The sequence below is a fragment of the Tinamus guttatus genome, unplaced genomic scaffold (assembly GCF_059628265.1).
Source record: "Tinamus guttatus ecotype Peru unplaced genomic scaffold, ASM5962826v1 Tinamus_guttatus_pri_ptg001459l, whole genome shotgun sequence".
Taxonomy (NCBI): domain Eukaryota; kingdom Metazoa; phylum Chordata; class Aves; order Tinamiformes; family Tinamidae; genus Tinamus; species Tinamus guttatus.
Genome location: NW_028289993.1, coordinates 1 through 17667, shown reverse-complemented (window position 1 = coordinate 17667; position 17667 = coordinate 1). Strand labels below are relative to the sequence as shown.

At 66.1% G+C, this 17667-nt stretch overlaps 2 protein-coding genes across 4 annotated transcripts; one reads left to right on the top strand and one right to left on the bottom strand.

Moving 5' to 3' along the window:
• The first annotated feature begins 140 nt into the window (after positions 1-140).
• RUVBL2 (RuvB like AAA ATPase 2) lies at positions 141-11699 on the top strand. 3 transcript variants are annotated; one of them, XM_088539181.1, is made up of 12 exons: positions 141-279; positions 2429-2558; positions 4672-4738; positions 5000-5106; positions 5865-5958; positions 6076-6199; positions 6804-6898; positions 6990-7108; positions 7176-7295; positions 8701-8830; positions 9942-10056; positions 11657-11699. In XM_088539181.1, the coding sequence occupies exons 1-12, from the start codon at positions 150-152 to the stop codon at positions 11680-11682; spliced, it is 1257 nt and encodes a 418-aa protein (XP_088395307.1). In that variant the 5' UTR covers positions 141-149; the 3' UTR covers positions 11683-11699. The 3 variants fall into 3 exon arrangements, with proteins under 3 accessions (XP_088395307.1, XP_088395308.1, XP_088395309.1); XM_088539182.1 differs by lacking the exon at positions 141-279 and adding an exon at positions 761-806; XM_088539183.1 differs by lacking the exon at positions 141-279 and adding an exon at positions 2298-2306 and having other exon boundaries at positions 2410-2558.
• A 3593-nt stretch (positions 11700-15292) lies between these two features.
• PNKP (polynucleotide kinase 3'-phosphatase) lies at positions 15293-17480 on the bottom strand. Its single transcript, XM_088539184.1, has 4 exons — positions 17426-17480; positions 16839-16910; positions 15922-16014; positions 15293-15397 (listed from the first exon to the last, which is right to left on the bottom strand). Exons 1-4 carry the CDS (start codon positions 17432-17434, stop codon positions 15293-15295), a joined length of 279 nt encoding a protein of 92 aa, XP_088395310.1. The 5' UTR covers positions 17435-17480.
• Between the last annotated feature and the right edge of the window lie 187 nt (positions 17481-17667).

Sequence of the window (17667 nt, the reverse complement as noted above, 5' to 3'; positions counted from 1 at the left end):
CTCATTTTTGCCCGTTTTTCCCCATTTCCAAGGGTGGTCCGCAGGGACACGGTGGTGCAGCTGGCGGTTCCCGGCTGGTTTTGGGGCTGTTTTTTGCTCATTTTCTCTCATTTTTGCCCGTTTTTCCCCATTTCCAGGTGTCCCAGGGCATGGTCGGTCAGCTCGCCGCCCGCCGCGCCGCCGGCGTCGTCCTCGAGATGATCAAGGAGGGGAAGATCGCGGGGAGGGCCGTGCTGCTCGCCGGGCAACCGGGGACGGGGAAAACGGCTATAGCCATGGGTACGGGGACATGGGGACACCTTGGGGACATTGGGGACACCTTGGGGACACCTTGGGGACACGCCGTGCTGCTGGCGGGACAACCCGGAACAGGGAAAACCGCTATAGCCATGGGTATAATGTAATGGGGACACCTTGGGGACACCTTGGGGACACCTTGGGGACACCTTGGGGACACCTTGGGGACACGCCGTGCTGCTGGCCGGGCAACCGGGAACGGGAAAGACAGCCATCGCAATGGGTACGGGGACATGGGGACACCTTGGGGACACCCTGGGGACACGCCGTGCTGCTCGCTGGGCAACCCGGAACGGGGAAGACAGCTATAGCTATGGGTACGATAGGGACATTGGGGACACCTTGGGGACACCCTGGGGACACGCCGTGCTGCTGGCGGGACAGCCTGGAACGGGGAAAACTGCCATCGCAATGGGTATGGGGACATGGGGACACCTTGGGGACACCTTGGGGACACGCCGTGCTGCTGGCGGGACAACCGGGAACGGGGAAAACTGCCATCGCAATGGGTATGGGGACATGGGGGACATTGGGGACATGGGGGACACCTTGGGGACACGCCGTGCTGCTGGCGGGACAACCGGGAACGGGGAAAACCGCTATAGCTATGGGTATAATATAATGGGGACATTGGGGACACCTTGGGGACACGCCGTGCTGCTCGCCGGGCAACCCGGAACAGGGAAAACTGCCATTGCTATGGGTAACCTTGGGGACACCTTGGGGACACGTTGGGGACATGGGGACACCTTGGGGACACGCCGTGCTGCTGGTCGGGCAACCGGGGACGGGGAAAACGGCCATCGCCATGAGTATAATGTAATGGGGACACCTTGGGGACATGGGGACACCTTGGGGACACCTTGGACACCTTGGGGACACCCTGGGGACACGCCGTGCTGCTGGCGGGACAACCGGGGACGGGGAAAACGGCCATCGCAATGGGTACGGGGACACCTTGGGGACATTGGGGACATGGGGACACCTTGGGGACACGCCGTGCTGCTGGCCGGGCAACCGGGGACAGGGAAAACGGCCATTGCCATGGGTATACTGGGGACACGGGGGACACCTTGGGGACATTGGGGACACCTTGGGGACACGGGGGACACCTTGGGGACACCCTGGGGACACGCCGTGCTGCTGGCGGGACAGCCGGGGACAGGGAAAACGGCCATTGCCATGGGTACGATAGGGACATGGGGACATCTTGGGGACATGGGGGACACCCTGGGGACATGGGGGACACCTTGGGGACACCTTGGGGACATGGGGAACACCCTGGGGACACCCTGGGGACACGCCGTGCTGCTGGCGGGACAGCTGGGGACAGGAAAGACAGCCATTGCTATGGGTATATTGGGGACATGGGGACACATGGGGGACATGGGGACACCTTGGGGACATTGGGGACACGGGACACGCGGTGCTGCTGGCCGGGCCTCAACAAGACGGCCATCGCTGTGGGTACGGGGACATGGGGACACGTGGGACACATTGGGGACACGTTGGGGACAGCGATGTCACCCCCGTCCCATGTGTCACCTGTCCCAGCCGTGTCACAGGCACTGGGGTCCCCACGTGGATCCTGCCCTGCACACGCGTGTCCCGGGTGTCACATGTCATGGGTGTCACACCCGTGTCCCGGGTGTCACACGTTGTGGGTGTCACACGCGTGTCCCGGGTGTCACACACGTGTCCCACACATCCCACATGTGTCCTGTGTCACAGGCGTCCTGACACCCCCTTCACGGCCATCGCGAGGGGGTCCCCAACACCCCGTGTGTGTCCCACGCGTGTCCCACATGTGTCACACGTGTCCCATGTCCCCTGTGTGTCCCCAGGCATGGCGCAGGCGCTGGGCCCCGACACCCCCATAATGGTTATCACGAGGGGGTCCCCGACACCCTGTGCGTGTCCCGGGTGTCCCACGCGTGTCCCACGCGTGTCACACGCTTGTCACACGTTTGTCACACGTGTCCCCCGTGTCCCCAGGCATGGCGCAGGCGCTGGGCCCCGACACCCCCATAATGGTCATCACGATGGGGTCCCCAACACCCCGTGTGTGTCCCACACGTGTCACGTGTCCCACATGTGTCCCATATGTCACACGTGTCCCCCGTGTCCCCAGGCATGGCGCAGGCGCTGGGCCCCGACACCCCCTTCACGGCCATCGCCGGCTCCGAGATCTTCTCCCTGGAGATGTCCCGGACCGAGGCCCTGACGCAGGCGTTCCGGCGCTCCATCGGCGTGCGCATCAAGTGAGTGTCACCTCAGTGTCACCTCAGTGTCACCGAGTGTCCCCAAGTGTCCCCTGGTGTCCCCAATGGCCCTGACGCAGGCGTTCCGGCGCTCCATCGGCGTGCGCATCAAGTGAGTGTCACCAAATGTCCCCAAGTGTCACCTCAGTGTCCCCTGGTGTCCCCTGGTGTCCCCCATGGCCCTGACGCAGGCGTTCCGGCGCTCCATCGGCGTGCGCATCAAGTGAGTGTCACCTCAGTGTCACCTCAGTGTCACCTGGTGTCCCCAAGTGTCACCCGAGTGTCCCCTGGTGTCCCCTGGTGTCCCCCATGGCCCTGACGCAGGCGTTCCGGCGCTCCATCGGCGTGCGCATCAAGTGAGTGTCACCTCAGTGTCACCTGAGTGTCCCCAAGTGTCACCCGAGTGTCCCCTGGTGTCCCCTGGTGTCCCCCATGGCCCTGACGCAGGCGTTCCGGCGCTCCATCGGCGTGCGCATCAAGTGAGTGTCACCTCAGTGTCACCTGAGTGTCCCCAAGTGTCACCCGAGTGTCCCCTGGTGTCCCCTGGTGTCCCCCATGGCCCTGACGCAGGCGTTCCGGCGCTCCATCGGCGTGCGCATCAAGTGAGTGTCACCTGAGTGTCCCCAAGTGTCACCCGAGTGTCCCCTGGTGTCCCCTGGTGTCCCCAATGGCCCTGACGCAGGCGTTCCGGCGCTCCATCGGCGTGCGCATCAAGTGAGTGTCCCCAAATGTCCCCAAATGTCATCGAGTGTCACCCGAGTGTCCCCTGGTGTCCCCAATGGCCCTGACGCAGGCGTTCCGGCGCTCCATCGGCGTGCGCATCAAGTGAGTGTCACCTCAGTGTCACCTGAGTGTCCCCTGGTGTCCCCGAGTGTCCCCAATGGCCCTGACGCAGGCGTTCCGGCGCTCCATCGGCGTGCGCATCAAGTGAGTGTCACCTCAGTGTCACCTCAGTGTCACCTGAGTGTCCCCGAGTGTCCCCAAGTGTCACCCGAGTGTCCCCTGGTGTCCCCGAGTGTCCCCAATGGCCCTGACGCAGGCGTTCCGGCGCTCCATCGGCGTGCGCATCAAGTGAGTGTCACCGAGTGTCCCCAAGTGTCACCCTGTGTCACCTGAGTGTCCCCTGGTGTCCCCGAGTGTCCCCGAGTGTCCCCAATGGCCCTGACGCAGGCGTTCCGGCGCTCCATCGGCGTGCGCATCAAGTGAGTGTCACCGAGTGTCACCTCAGTGTCACCCGAGTGTCCCCTGGTGTCCCCTGGTGTCCCCAATGGCCCTGACGCAGGCGTTCCGGCGCTCCATTGGCGTGCGCATCAAGTGAGTGTCCCCAAATGTCCCCAAATGTCACCTGAGTGTCCCCAAGTGTCCCCAATGGCCCTGACACAGGCGTTCCGGCGCTCCATCGGCGTGCGCATCAAGTGAGTGTCCCCAAATGTCCCCAAATGTCACCTGAGTGTCCCCAAGTGTCCCCAATGGCCCTGACACAGGCGTTCCGGCGCTCCATCGGCGTGCGCATCAAGTGAGTGTCCCCAAATGTCCCCAAATGTCACCTGAGTGTCCCCAAGTGTCCCCAATGGCCCTGACACAGGCGTTCCGGCGCTCCATCGGCGTGCGCATCAAGTGAGTGTCACTGAGTGTCCCCAAGTGTCACCCTGTGTCACCAAGTGTCCCCAAGTGTCACCCGAGTGTCCCCTGGTGTCCCCGAGTGTCCCCAATGGCCCTGACGCAGGCGTTCCGGCGCTCCATCGGCGTGCGCATCAAGTGAGTGTCACTGAGTGTCCCCAAGTGTCACCCTGTGTCACCAAGTGTCCCCAAGTGTCACCCGAGTGTCCCCTGGTGTCCCCGAGTGTCCCCAATGGCCCTGACGCAGGCGTTCCGGCGCTCCATCGGCGTGCGCATCAAGTGAGTGTCACTGAGTGTCCCCAAGTGTCACCCTGTGTCACCAAGTGTCCCCAAGTGTCACCCGAGTGTCCCCTGGTGTCCCCTGGTGTCCCCAATGGCCCTGACGCAGGCGTTCCGGCGCTCCATCGGCGTGCGCATCAAGTGAGTGTCACCTGGTGTCACCCGGTGTCCCCAAGTGTCACCCGAGTGTCCCCAATGTCCCCTGTCCCCGCAGGGAGGAGACCGAGATCATCGAGGGGGAAGTTGTGGAGATCCAGATTGACCGACCGGCCACCGGCACCGTGAGTGACACGGGGGACACTGGGGGACATGGGGACACGGAGAGACACGGGGGACATGGTGAGGACACACGCGGGGACGTGGAGGTGACCAGGAGGACACGGGGGACACGGAGGTGGCTGGGGGGACACGGGGGATGGTGACGGTGGCACCGGGAGGTGACGGTGACACCCAGAGGTGACGGTGACACCCGGAGGTGACGGTGGCGCCGGGAGGTGACGGTGACACCCAGAGGTGACGGTGACGCCGCGGCTGTCCCCAAGGGCGCCAAGGTCGGGAAGCTGACGCTGAAGACGACGGAGATGGAGACGATCTACGACCTGGGGACCAAGATGATCGAGTCGCTGACGCGAGAGAAGGTCCAGGCGGGGTGAGCGCCGAAAACGGGGGAAAACGGGCGGAAATGGGCACAAATGGGCAGAAATGGGCAGAAAGGGGCACAAATGGGCAGAAATGGGCAGAAAGGGGCACAAATGGGCACGAAATGGGCACAAATGGGCAGAAAGAGGCACAAATGGGCAGAAAGAGGCACAAATGGGCAGAAAGAGGCAGAAACGGGCAGAAAGAGGCAGAAACGGGCAGAAATGGGCACAAAATGGGCAGAAATGGGCGCAAATAGGCAGAAATGGGCACAAATGGGCAGAAAGAGGCACAAATGGGCAGAAACGGCTGCAAACGGGCACGAACAGGCAGATATGGGCGCGAAATGGGCAGATATGGGCACAAAATGGGCACAAATGGGCAAAAACGGGCACCAGATGGGCAGAAATGGGCAGAAACGGCCGCAAACAGGTACGAACGGGCAGAAATGGGCATGAAGTGGGCATGAACAGGTAGAAACGGGCGGAAAACAGGCAGAAATGGGCGCAAAACGGGCAGAAACGGGCACAAACGGGCAGAAATGGGCAGAAAAGGGGCAGAAACTGCCTCAAAACGGGCACAAAATGGGGAGAAACGGGAGGAAAAGGCCCCAAAATGGGCAAAGGGGCCCCGAAAGAGGGAAAAGGGTCCTGAAGTGGGAGAAAAAGACCCTGAAATGGGGAAAGAAATGCCCAAAATGGGGAAAATGCCCCAAATCGGGAGGAAAAAGCCCCGAAACGGGGCTGCGGGTGACGCCGGGTGCCGCAGGGACGTCATCACCATCGACAAGGCCACGGGCAAGATCACCAAGCTGGGCCGGTCCTTCACCCGCGCGCGCGACTACGACGCCATGGGCGCCCAGGTGGGTGTTTCGGGGCGGATCGGGGCGGTTTTGGGGCGGATCGGGGCGGTTTTGGGGCGGATCGGGGCGGTTCCGGGTGTTGCGGGCGCTCACGGGGGTCCCGGTGTCCCCCCGCAGACCAAGTTCGTGCAGTGCCCGGACGGGGAGCTGCAGAAGCGCAAGGAGGTTGTGCACACCGTGTCGCTGCACGAGATCGACGTCATCAACAGCCGCACGCAGGGCTTCCTCGCGCTGTTCTCAGGTACAGCCGCGCGTACAGCCGCCCCGCTACAGCCCAGCTGCCCCTCGGGGCTCCTGGCTGCTCCTGACACCCCCTAACTGCTCCCTGCCTGGCCTGGGGCTTCGTCGGGCTGTTCTTGGGTACAGTCGGACTGTCCCCGCCACACCTGAACTACCCCCCCGCTACACCCTAACTGCCCCCAGGACCCTCCAACTGCTCCCTGTCCAGCACGGGGCTTCGTCAGGCTGTTCTCGGGTACAGTCGGACTGTTCCCGCTACACCCGAAATACCTCCCACAACACCTGAACTACCCCCCGCTACACCCAAACTGCCCTCAGGACCCTCCGACTGCCCCCTGACAGCCCGAAACTCCCCTCAGGCACCCCCAGCTACCCCATAACTGCCCCCAAACAACCCCTGACACCCCCCAACCACCCCCTGGGCCCTCCTGATCTGCCCCCTGACACCCGCAACACCCGCTACAATGCCACGTAACACCCACAGCATCCCCAACACCCTACAACACCACCGCCACACTCTAGAGCACCCCCAGAACATCCCTACAACACCCCGAACACCCCACGAGCACCTCCACAACACCCCCAACCGCAACACCCCGCAACAGGCGACACCGGCGAGATCAAGGCGGAGGTGCGGGAGCAGATCAACGCCAAAGTGGCCGAGTGGCGCGAGGAGGGCAAGGCCGACGTCATCCCGGGGGTGAGCGGGGCCGCCGGGCGACGACGGGTGACGCCGGGCGGCTCCGGGTGACGCCGGGCGGCTCCGGGTGACGCGGCGTCACCCCGCGCAGGTGTTGTTCATCGACGAGGTGCACATGCTGGACATCGAGTGCTTCTCCTTCCTGAACCGCGCGCTGGAGAGCGACATGGCGCCCGTGCTCATCATGGCCACCAACCGCGGCATCACCCGGTGCGCGGGGGACGCGGGGGGACACGGGGGGACACGGGGACAGCCCTGACCCCCCCTGTCCCCGCAGCATCCGCGGCACCAACTACGAGAGCCCCCACGGGCTGCCCATCGACCTGCTGGACCGGCTGCTCATCGTGTCCACGGCGCCCTACGGGGACAAGGACACGCGGCAGATCCTCAAGATCCGGTAGGGGACGGGGACACCCGCGGGGGTCACCCGCACGGCGTCACCCGCGTGGGGTTGCTTGTATAGGGTCACCTGCGTGGTGTCACCCATGCTGTACCACCTGCACGGGGTCACCCGCGTGGTGTCACCCACGTGGTGTCACCTGTATAGGGTCACCTGTGTGGTGTCACCCGTACCGTACCACCTGCACGGGGTCACATGTATGGGGTCACCCGTGTGGTGTCACCCACGTGGTGTCACCTGTATAGGGTCACCTGTGTGGTGTCACCCATACCGTACCACCTGCATGGGGTCACCCGCATGGTGTCACCCCCCATAGTGTCACCTGTGCGGTGTCACCCGTATTGTACCACCTGCACGGGCTCGTGTGTATGCGGTCACCCGTGTGGTGTCACCCACGTGGTGTTGCCTGTATAGGGTCACCTGTGCGGTGTCACCCGTACGGTGTTATCTGTGGGGAGTCACCTGCATTGGAATCACCCGCACAGTGTCACCTGCGTGGGGGTGCCTGTATGGGGTCACCCATATGGCGTCACCCACACGGTGTCACCCACACGGTGTCACCCGCATGGTGTCACCCACATGGTGTCGCCTGTATGGGGTCACCCGTGCAGTGTCACCCATATGGTGTTATCTGTAGGGAGTCACCCCCATGGGATCACCTGTATAGGGTCACCTGTGTGGTGTCACCCCCATGGTGTCACCCTTGGAATGTCACCCGTGTGGTGTTATCCATGGGGGGTCCCCCGTATGGGGTCGCCCGTATGGTGTCACCCACATGGTGTCACCCACATGGTGTCACCTGTACGGGGTCACCCGTGCGATGTCACCGACGTGGGGTCACCTGTATGGTGTCACCTACACGGTGTCACTCGTATGGCGGTGACAACTGTACGGTGTCACCCATGTGGTGTCACCTGCATGGTGTCACCTGTGCAGCATCACCCGTGCGGTGTCACTTGGGTGTCCCTACCATGTGGTGACCGCATGGGTGTCCCCAGGTGTCCCCTGGATGTCCCTGTCACATGGTGTCCCTGTGGGTGTCCCCCCCATGGTGACATCCCCATGTTCCCTGCGTGCCCCCCGTGGTGCTGTCCCCGTGGGTGTCCCTGTCCCCCCGTGCTGTCCCCGTTCCTCTGCGGTGCCGTCCCCGTGTCCCCATGGGTGTCCCCGTGGGTGTCCCCGTGTCCCCCCGCGCTGTCCCCGTGTCCCCATGGGTGTCCCCGTGCTGTCCCCGTCCCCGCAGGTGCGAGGAGGAGGACGTGGAGATGGCGGAGGACGCGTGCGCGGTGCTGACCCGTGTCCCCATGGGTGTCCCCATGGGTGTCTCTGTGTCCCCATGGGTGTCCCCTCACGCTGTCCCCATGTCCCCATGGGTGTCCCCACACTGTCCCCGTCCCCGCAGGTGCGAGGAGGAGGACGTGGAGATGGCGGAGGACGCGTGCGCGGTGCTGACCCGCATCGGCCTGGAGACGTCGCTGCGCTACGCGATGCAGCTCATCACGGCGGCCAGCCTGGTGGCGCGCAAGAGGAAGGTGGGGCCTATGGAGGGGGCGGAGCCTCGAGGGGGCGGGGCCATGGAGGGGCGGGGTCACACAGCTCATCACGGCGGCCAGCCTGGTGGCGCGCAAGAGGAAGGTGGGGCCATGGAGGGGGCGGGGCCACGGAGGGGGGCGGGGCCACGGAGGGGGGCGGGGCCATGGAGGGGCGTGGTCACACAGCTCATCACGGCGGCCAGCCTGGTGGTGCGCAAGAGGAAGGTGGGGCCATGGAGGGGGCGGAGCCATGAGGGGGCGGGGGCATGGAGGGGGCGGGGCAATGCGGGGGGGCGGGGCCATGAAGGGGCGGGGTCACACCGCTCATCACGGCGGCCAGCCTGGTGGCGCGCAAGAGGAAGGTGGGACCGAGGGGCGGGGCGACCGGGAGGCGGGGCCACTGGGGGCGGGGCGATGCGCGGGGGGGGCGTGGCCACGCGGGGGGGGCGGAACTGGATGCCTGGGCCCATGGGGGGTGCCCGGACGCCGGGGCCCCTCTTTGGGGGTACCCGGACACTGGGTCGCCCCCGGCCGCCCCCCCGTGCTGACGCGCTGTCACACTGTCACCCTGTCACACCATCACCCTGTCACACCACCACATTGTCACACTGTCACGCCATCACACTGTCACACTGCACACCGTCACTCCATGGTGTTGTCACACCATCACGCCATGGCGCCATCGCCCTGTGGCGCTGTCACCGTCACCCTGTGGCGCTGTCACACTGTACACTGTCACACCACGGTGCCGTCATGCTGTTGCCCCGTCACCCCGTGGCGCTGTCACCCTGTGGCACTGTCACACCACACACTGTCACCCTGTCACGCTGTCACCCAGTCGCGCTGTCCCCCCGTCACCCCGTGGCGCTGTCACCCGGTGGCGCTGTCCCCCCGTCACCCGTCACGCTGTCGCACTGTCCCCCCGTCACCCTGTCCCCCCGTCACCCCGTGGCGCTGTCCCCCTGTCACCCTGTCCCCCCGTCACCCCGTGGCGCTGTCCCCCCGTCACCCTGTCCCCCCGTCACCCGTCGCGCTGTCGCACTGTCCCCCCGTCACCCTGTCCCCCCGTCACCCGTCACCCTGTCCCCCCGTCACGCTGTTGCTGTCGCAGGGCGCCGAGGTGCAGGTCGAGGACATCAAGCGGGTCTACTCGCTGTTCCTGGACGAGTCGCGCTCGACCCAGTACATGAAGGAGTTCCAGGAGGCGTTCCTGTTCAACGAGCTGAGTGCGTGGGGACGTTGGGGACATGGGGGGACACGGGGGGACATGAGGGACATGGGGACACGTTGAGGACATTGGGGACATTGGGGACATGAAGGAGTTCCAGGAGGCGTTTCTGTTCAACGAGCTCAGTGCGTGGGGGGACATTGGGGACATGGGGGGACACGGGGGGACATGAGGGACATGGGGACACGTTGAGGACATTGGGGACATTGGGGACACGGGGGGACATGGGGACATGGAGGAGTTCCAGGAGGCCTTCCTGTTCAACGAGCTCAGTGCGTGGGGACATTGGGGACATGGGGGACATTGGGGACAGGGGGACATGGGGGACATTGGGGGGACACTGGGGACATGGGGGCACAGGGGGACATGGGGGACATGAAGGAGTTCCAGGAGGCGTTCCTGTTCAACGAGCTGAGTGCGTGGGGACGTTGGGGACATGGGGGACACTGGGGACACGGGGGGACATTGGAGGACATTGGGGACATGGGGGACATTGGGGACATGGGGACATTTGGGGACATTGGGGACATGGGGACATTGGGGACATGGGGGGACATGGGGGACATGAAGGAGTTCCAGGAGGCGTTCCTGTTCAACGAGCTCAGTGTGTGGGGACGTTGGGGACATTGGGGACATGGGGGGACATTGGGGGACATTGGGGACATGGGGGGACATTGGGGGACATTGGGGACATGGGGACATTGGGGACATGAAGGAGTTCCAGGAGGCGTTCCTGTTCAACGAGCTCAGTGCGTGGGGACGTTGGGGGACATGGGGACATGGGGGGACACTGGGGACACTGAGGACATTGGGGACATTGGGGACACGGGGGGACGTTGGGGACACTGGGGACATGGGGACATGAAGGAGTTCCAGGAGGCCTTCCTGTTCAACGAGCTGAGTGCGTGGGGACGTTGGGGACATGGGGGGACGTTGGGGACATGGACATTTGGGGACATGGGGGACACAGGGGACATGGGGGACATGGAGGAGTTCCAGGAGGCGTTTCTGTTCAACGAGCTGAGTGCGTGGGGACATTGGGGACATTGGGGACATGGGGGGACATTGGGGACACTGAGGACATTGGGGACATGAAGGAGTTCCAGGAGGCGTTCCTGTTCAACGAGCTCAGTGCGTGGGGACGTTGGGGACGTTGGGGACACTGGGGACATGGGGGGACATAGGGGACATTGGGGACATGGGGGACATGAAGGAGTTCCAGGAGGCGTTCCTGTTCAACGAGCTGAGTGCGTGGGGATGTTGGGGACATGGGGGACATGGGGGGACACGGGGGACATGGGGACATGAAGGAGTTCCAGGAGGTCTTCCTGTTCAACGAGCTCAGTGCGTGGGGACATTGGGACACAGGGGGGATGGGGGGGACACTGGGGACATGGGGGACTGGGACAGGGGACAGGAGGACATGGGGAACATGGGGATGGGGAGGGACAGGGATGGACATCAGGGACGGGGGAACATGGGGAGGGGGAGGACAGGGGGGATAGGGGGACACGGGGGGACATGGGGACACGGGGGGACATTGGGGACATGGGGGGACACCCAGAGGGTCTCACTGTGTCCCCCCCCCCCCTTTGCAGAAGCCGAGAACATGGAGACACCGTGACCCCCCCCCGGCCCCCAATAAACCAGCTCGGCCCAAGGGGCTGCCCGGACGCCTGGGCCCTTTATTGGGGTGGGGGGGGCCGGACGCCGGGGCCCTTTATTGGGGGAGGGGCCGGACGCCTGGGCCCTTTATTGGGGGGGAGGGGCCGGACGCCTGGGCCCTTTATTGGGGGGAGGGGCCGGACGCCTGGGCCCTTTATTGGGGGGAGGGGCCGGACGCCTGGGCCCCTCCGTGGGGGTTGGGGGGCCTCAGCCCTGGTTGAACTGCAGGAACAGGCGGCGCCGGGGGGGGTCGGGCAGGTCGGGCACGAAGGGGACCCGGAGGATCCGCGAGAAACCCTCGGGACACCTGGGGGGGCTGGAACCGGCGCCTGGGGGGGGGACAATGGGGGGGACAATGGGGGGACATGGGGGGGACACACGACAATGGGGGGACAACAAAGGGGGGGACAACAAAGGGGGGACAATGGGGGACATGGGGGGGACACACGACAATGGGGGGGACACGAGACAGGGGGACAATGGGGGGGACACAAGAAGTGGAGACACGAGGGGACAACGGGGGACACAATGGGGGGGGATGTGACAAGGGGGGACACAATGGGGACATGAAAAGGGGACACAAGAAGGGGGGACATGAGAAGCGGGGGACAATGGGGAAACAAGGGGGAGGACACGAGAAGGGGACAAGGGGGGAATACAATGGGGGGACATGACAAGGAGGGGACAACAGGAGGGTAATGGAGGGAACAGGATGGGGGGAACACAACGAGGGGACAATAGGGACATGACAAGGGGACAAGAGGGGACACAAGAAGGGGCACGAGAAGGGGGGACATGAGGGGACACGAGAAGGGGGGAACACAACAAGGGCGGACATGACGGGGACACGACAAGGGGGGACAGTGGGGGGACATGACAAGGCAGGGACAATGGGGGGAGACACAACAAGGGGCCACGATTATGTCCCCAAGATGTGGCCGCCTCCCCATGGTGACACCTGCCCCACAGCAGGGAACACCCCCCAGCCCCATAGTGACACCCGCCCCACAGCCCCCACCTCGTGGCACCCATGGTGTGGTGACCCCCCCGCCCCACAGCCCCCCCACCCCATAGCGCCCCCCTACCCCATAGCCCCCCTGCCCCACAGCCCCCCTGCCCCACAGCCCCCCCCTACCCCACAGCCCCCCCTGCCCCACAGCCCCCCCTGCCCCATAACCCCCCCCGCCCCATAGCCCCCCTACCCCATAGCCCCCCTGCCCCACAGCCCCCCCCTGCCCCACAGCCCCCCCTGCCCCATAGCCCCCCCCCACCCCATAGCGCCCCCCCCTGCCCATAGCCCCCCCGCCCCACAGCGCCCCCCCCTGCCCCGTAGCGCCCCCACCTGTACGTGTGCAGGACGACGTCGCTCACGGGGACGTGGCCGCTCTCCGTCATCTCCCGGAACTGGGGGGGGGGACACGGCGGGGGGGGTCACCGTGGGGCTGCTCTGGGGTGGGGGTGGGGACACAGGGACCCCCATGGGGTGGGGGGGGGTCACGCGGGGGGGGGGTCACTAAGGGGGGCACAGGGGGACATGGGGGGGGGTCCCAGGGGTGGCACTTGGGGGTTGGGGGGTGTCTCTATGGGGGGGGGGGTCCACAGGGGCCCTAGGGGGTTCTCCCATGGGGGGGGCACGGGGGGTCCCGGGGGGGGGGTTGGAAACCGGGGGTGTCCCCATAGGGGTGTCCCTGTGGGGGGGTGTCCCCATGGAGGTGTCCCCAGGGCTGTCCCCATAGGGGTGTCCCCAAGGGTGTCCCCACAGGGGGGTGTCCCCATGGGGGTGTCCCCACAAGGGGTGTCCTCACAAGGGGGGTGTCCCCGGGGGGGGTGTCTCTACAGGGTGTCCCCATAGGGGTGTCCCCAAGTGTGTCCCCACGGGGGTGTCCCCAGGGCTGTCCCCACGGTGGGGGTGTCCCCGCGGGGGTGTCACTCACGGTGACGTTGTGCTTCGCCTGTTCCAGGGTGGCCGTGAACAGGAGGCAGCGACAGGGACACCGGCCGCCCGCGCGCAGGACACGTAGCTGGGGGGGGGTCGGGGGGGTCAGCGCCCCCGGGACCCCCTGGGACCCCCCTGAACCCCCTGACATCCCCCAGGACCCCCCCGAGTCCCTGGGATCCCCCTGAACCCCCTTGGACCCCCCGGGATCCCTCCAGGGCCCCCCAAGTCCCCAGGGACCCCCCAAGGACCCTCCTGAGTCCCCTGGGACCCCCCTGACCCCCCCCCGGACCCCCAGGGCCCCCCCTTGTACCCTGGGACTCCCCCAACCCCCCCAGGGACCCCCCGAGTCCCCACAGAACCCGCAGGACCCCAGGGCCCCCCGAGTCCCCAAGGACCCCCCAGACCCCAGGACCCCCAGGACCCCCCTTGTACCCCAGGGACCCCCCCGGACCCCCCCCATGGACCCCCCCCCCCCGGGCCCCCCCCCGGTGCCCCCCCCCCTCACGCGCCCGCCCCTCCCGCTCGGGGTTCGTGTTGTCGATGGCGACGCGGCCGCCCCGGGCCAGGACGGCGGAACAGGCGGCGACACAGCGGGACCAGAGCCGAGGGTGTCCTGGGGACAACGTGACAACGTGACAATGACAACGTGACAATGAGGGACACCCCTGTGACACCCCTGTGACACAGCGGGACCAGGAACCCAGGGTGTCCTGGGGACAACGTGACAATGACAACGTGACAAGGTGACAACGTGACAACGTGACAATGAGGGACACCCCTGCGACACAGCGGGACCAGGAGCCAAGGGCGTCCTGGGGACAACGTGACAACGTGACAATGACAATGTGACAATGAGGGACACCCCTGCGACACAGCGGGACCAGGAGCCCAGGGCGTCCTGGGGACAACGTGACAATGACAATGTGACAATGACAACGTGACAATGAGGGACACCCTTGCGACACAGCGGGACCAGGAGCCGAGGGTGTCCTGGGGACAACGTGACAATGACAACGTGACAAGGTGACAATGACAATGTGACAACCAGTGACACCCCCTGCAGCAGGAGCAGGAACCCAGGGTGTCCTGGGGACAATGACAATGGGTGACACCCCTGTGACCCCCCAAATGACCCCCCCAACCCTCCTTTTCCACCCCCATTTCCCACCCTCCGGTCTCCCCTTGTTACCCCCCCATGTCCCCCCATGTCCCCTTGTTACCCCCCCCATGTCCCCCCATGTCCCCCAATGTCCCCCATGTCCCCCCCGTGTCCCCCCGTGTCCCCTCACCCGGCTGACGCTCTCGTAGCCGGCGGGGACCAGGTGGCGCTGGACGAAGGTCGTCTTGCCGGCTGGGGACATTGGGGACATTGGGGACATGGGGGGACATTGAGAACACGGGAGGGACACTGGGGACATGGGGGACATTGGGGACATGGGGGACACCAGGGGGACACGGGGGACATTGGGGACACGGGGAACACTGGGGACACGGGGAACACTGGGGACATGGGGGGACATGGGGGACACCAGGGGGACATTGGGGACACCAGGGGACACTGAGGACATGGGGGACATTGGGGACACTGGGGGACATTGGGGACACTGGGGACACCAAGGGGACACGGGTGTCACTCACCTCCCGGGAAGCCGACTGTCACCAGCACCTCGGGGCCGGGGGCCACCAGGGGGACGTCGGGGGGGTCCCAGAGCGGCGCCAACGGGTCCAGCTTGCGCTGGGGACATGCGGTGGCACTTGGGGACACGCGGTGGCACTTGGGGACACTCGTGGTGGCACTTGGGGACACTTGGGGACACTCACGGGGTTGAAGGGGGACAGGGCGGGGGGTGTTTGGGATGGGGGGTGGGACGTGCGGGGATGGGGGGACATAGGGGGACACAAAGGGACCTTGGGACACGCGGTGGCACTTGGGGACACGCGGTGGCACTTGGGGACACTCGTGGTGGCACTTGGGGACACTTGGGGACACTCACGGGGTTGAAGGGGGACGGGGGGGTGTTTGGGATGGGGGGGTGGGACGACATGCAAGGACGGGGGCGGATCCTGGGGACACATGGTGGCAGTTGGGGACAGCAGGTGGCACCCGGTGACACTCACGGGGTCGAAGGTCGGCAGGTGGTACCGTGTGGGCGCCCAGTGTCACCACACGGGGATGGGGGGACACGGGGTGACATGGGGTGACACTGGGTGACATGGGGTGACAGCGGGTGACAGCGGGTGACAGCGGGTGACACTCACGGGGTCGAAGGTCGGCAGGTGGTAGCGCGCGGGCGCCCAGCGCAGGAACAGCTCCTCGGGGGTGTGGAAGGGCAGCCCTGCGTTGAGAGCAAACTGGGGGGGGGACAACGGGGGGGTCACGGGAATGCCGGGGGGGGCACGGGAATTCCGGGGGGGGTCACGGGGATCCCGGGGGGGGCGGAATTCGGGGGGAGGGGTCATGGGAATTCCCAGGGGGGTTTCCCGGGGGGTCCCGGGGTGGGGGGAACCCCGGGGCTGGCTCTGGGGGGGTCCCTGGGGTCCCTGGGGGGGCCCAGGGCTCCAGGGCCGTCCCTGTGGGGGGGTCCCAGGGGTGTCTCTTTGGGGGGGGGGGTCCCTGTGGCAGTGTTCCCATCGGGGGGATCATAGGGGCATGTCCTCGTGGGGGGGGGGGGGTGTCCCCAGCGGTGTCCCATGGGGGGGTGTGTCCCCGTGGGGGGGCTGTCCCCATGGGGGGTGTCCCCATTGGGGGGGGTGTCCTCATTGGGGGGGATTGTCCCCAGGGGTGTCCCCATTGGGGGGTGTCCCCAGGGGTGTCCCCATTGGGGTGTCCCCATTGGGGGTGTCCCCAGGGGTGTCCCCATTGGGGGATTGTCCCCATAGGGGGATGGTCCCCATTGGGGTGTCCCCATAGGGGGGTGTGTCCCCATAGGGGGGGTGTCCCCATAGGGGGGTGTCCCCATAGGGGGATGGTCCCATTGGGGTGTCCCCATGGGGTTGTCCCCAGGGTGTGTCCCCATGGGGTTGTCCCCAGGTGTGTCCCCATAGGGGGTTGTCCCCATTGGGGTGTCCCCATGGGGTTGTCCCCAGGTGTGTCCCCACAGGGGGTTGTCCCCCATTGGGGTGTCCCCACGCTGTCCCCATAGGGGGATTGTCCCCACGCTGTCCCCTCGTCCCACCAGGCGGTCGGCACACGAGAAGTCCTTCTTCTTGCGCCCGGGGGCCCCAGTTGGGGGGGCGCCCAGCAGCATCTGCGGGGGGGGGGTCAGGGGGGGCTGAGACCCCCCCGGGACCCCCCAATAACCCCCATCCCCCCCAGGACCCCCCAATAACCCCCCCCAGGACCCCCAATAACCCCCATCCCCCCCAGGACCCCCCCAGGACCCCCAATAACCCCCCCAGGACCCCCAATAACCCCCATCCCCCCGGACCCCCAATAACCCCCATCCCCCCAGGACCCCCAATACCCCCCACCCCCCCCCCCCAGATCCTCAGTGCCCCTGAGCCCCCCCCACCCCGGGACCCCCAATGTCCCCCAGGACCCCCAATGTCCCCAACAGCCCTTGCCCCCCCCCAACACCCTCAGGACCCCCCCCGGGACACCCAATGTCCCCCCAGGATCCCCAATAGCCCCCCCCAGATCCCCCCCAACACCCCCAATAGCCCCCCCAGGACCCCCCCCAATGTCCCCAACAGCCCCTTGCCCCCCCCAGCCCCCCCCAGGGCCCCCCCGGACCCCCCAATGCCCCCCCCGCGCCCCCCTCACCCCCCACATAGAAGCTCTTCTCCACGTCCACGGCCAGACCCTCGTTGGCCTGCGGGGACAGGGGACACCGTGACCCCCGTGTCCCCAATGTCCCCCCCAATGTCCCCAGTGCCCCCCCAGCCCCTTCCCATTCTTCCCTGCCCATCCCCGTGGATCCCGCTTTTCCCAGCATCCCCCGGTGCTCCCAGGGAATCCCAGTGTCTCCCAGTGTATCCCAGAGAATCCCAGTGTATCCCAGTCCC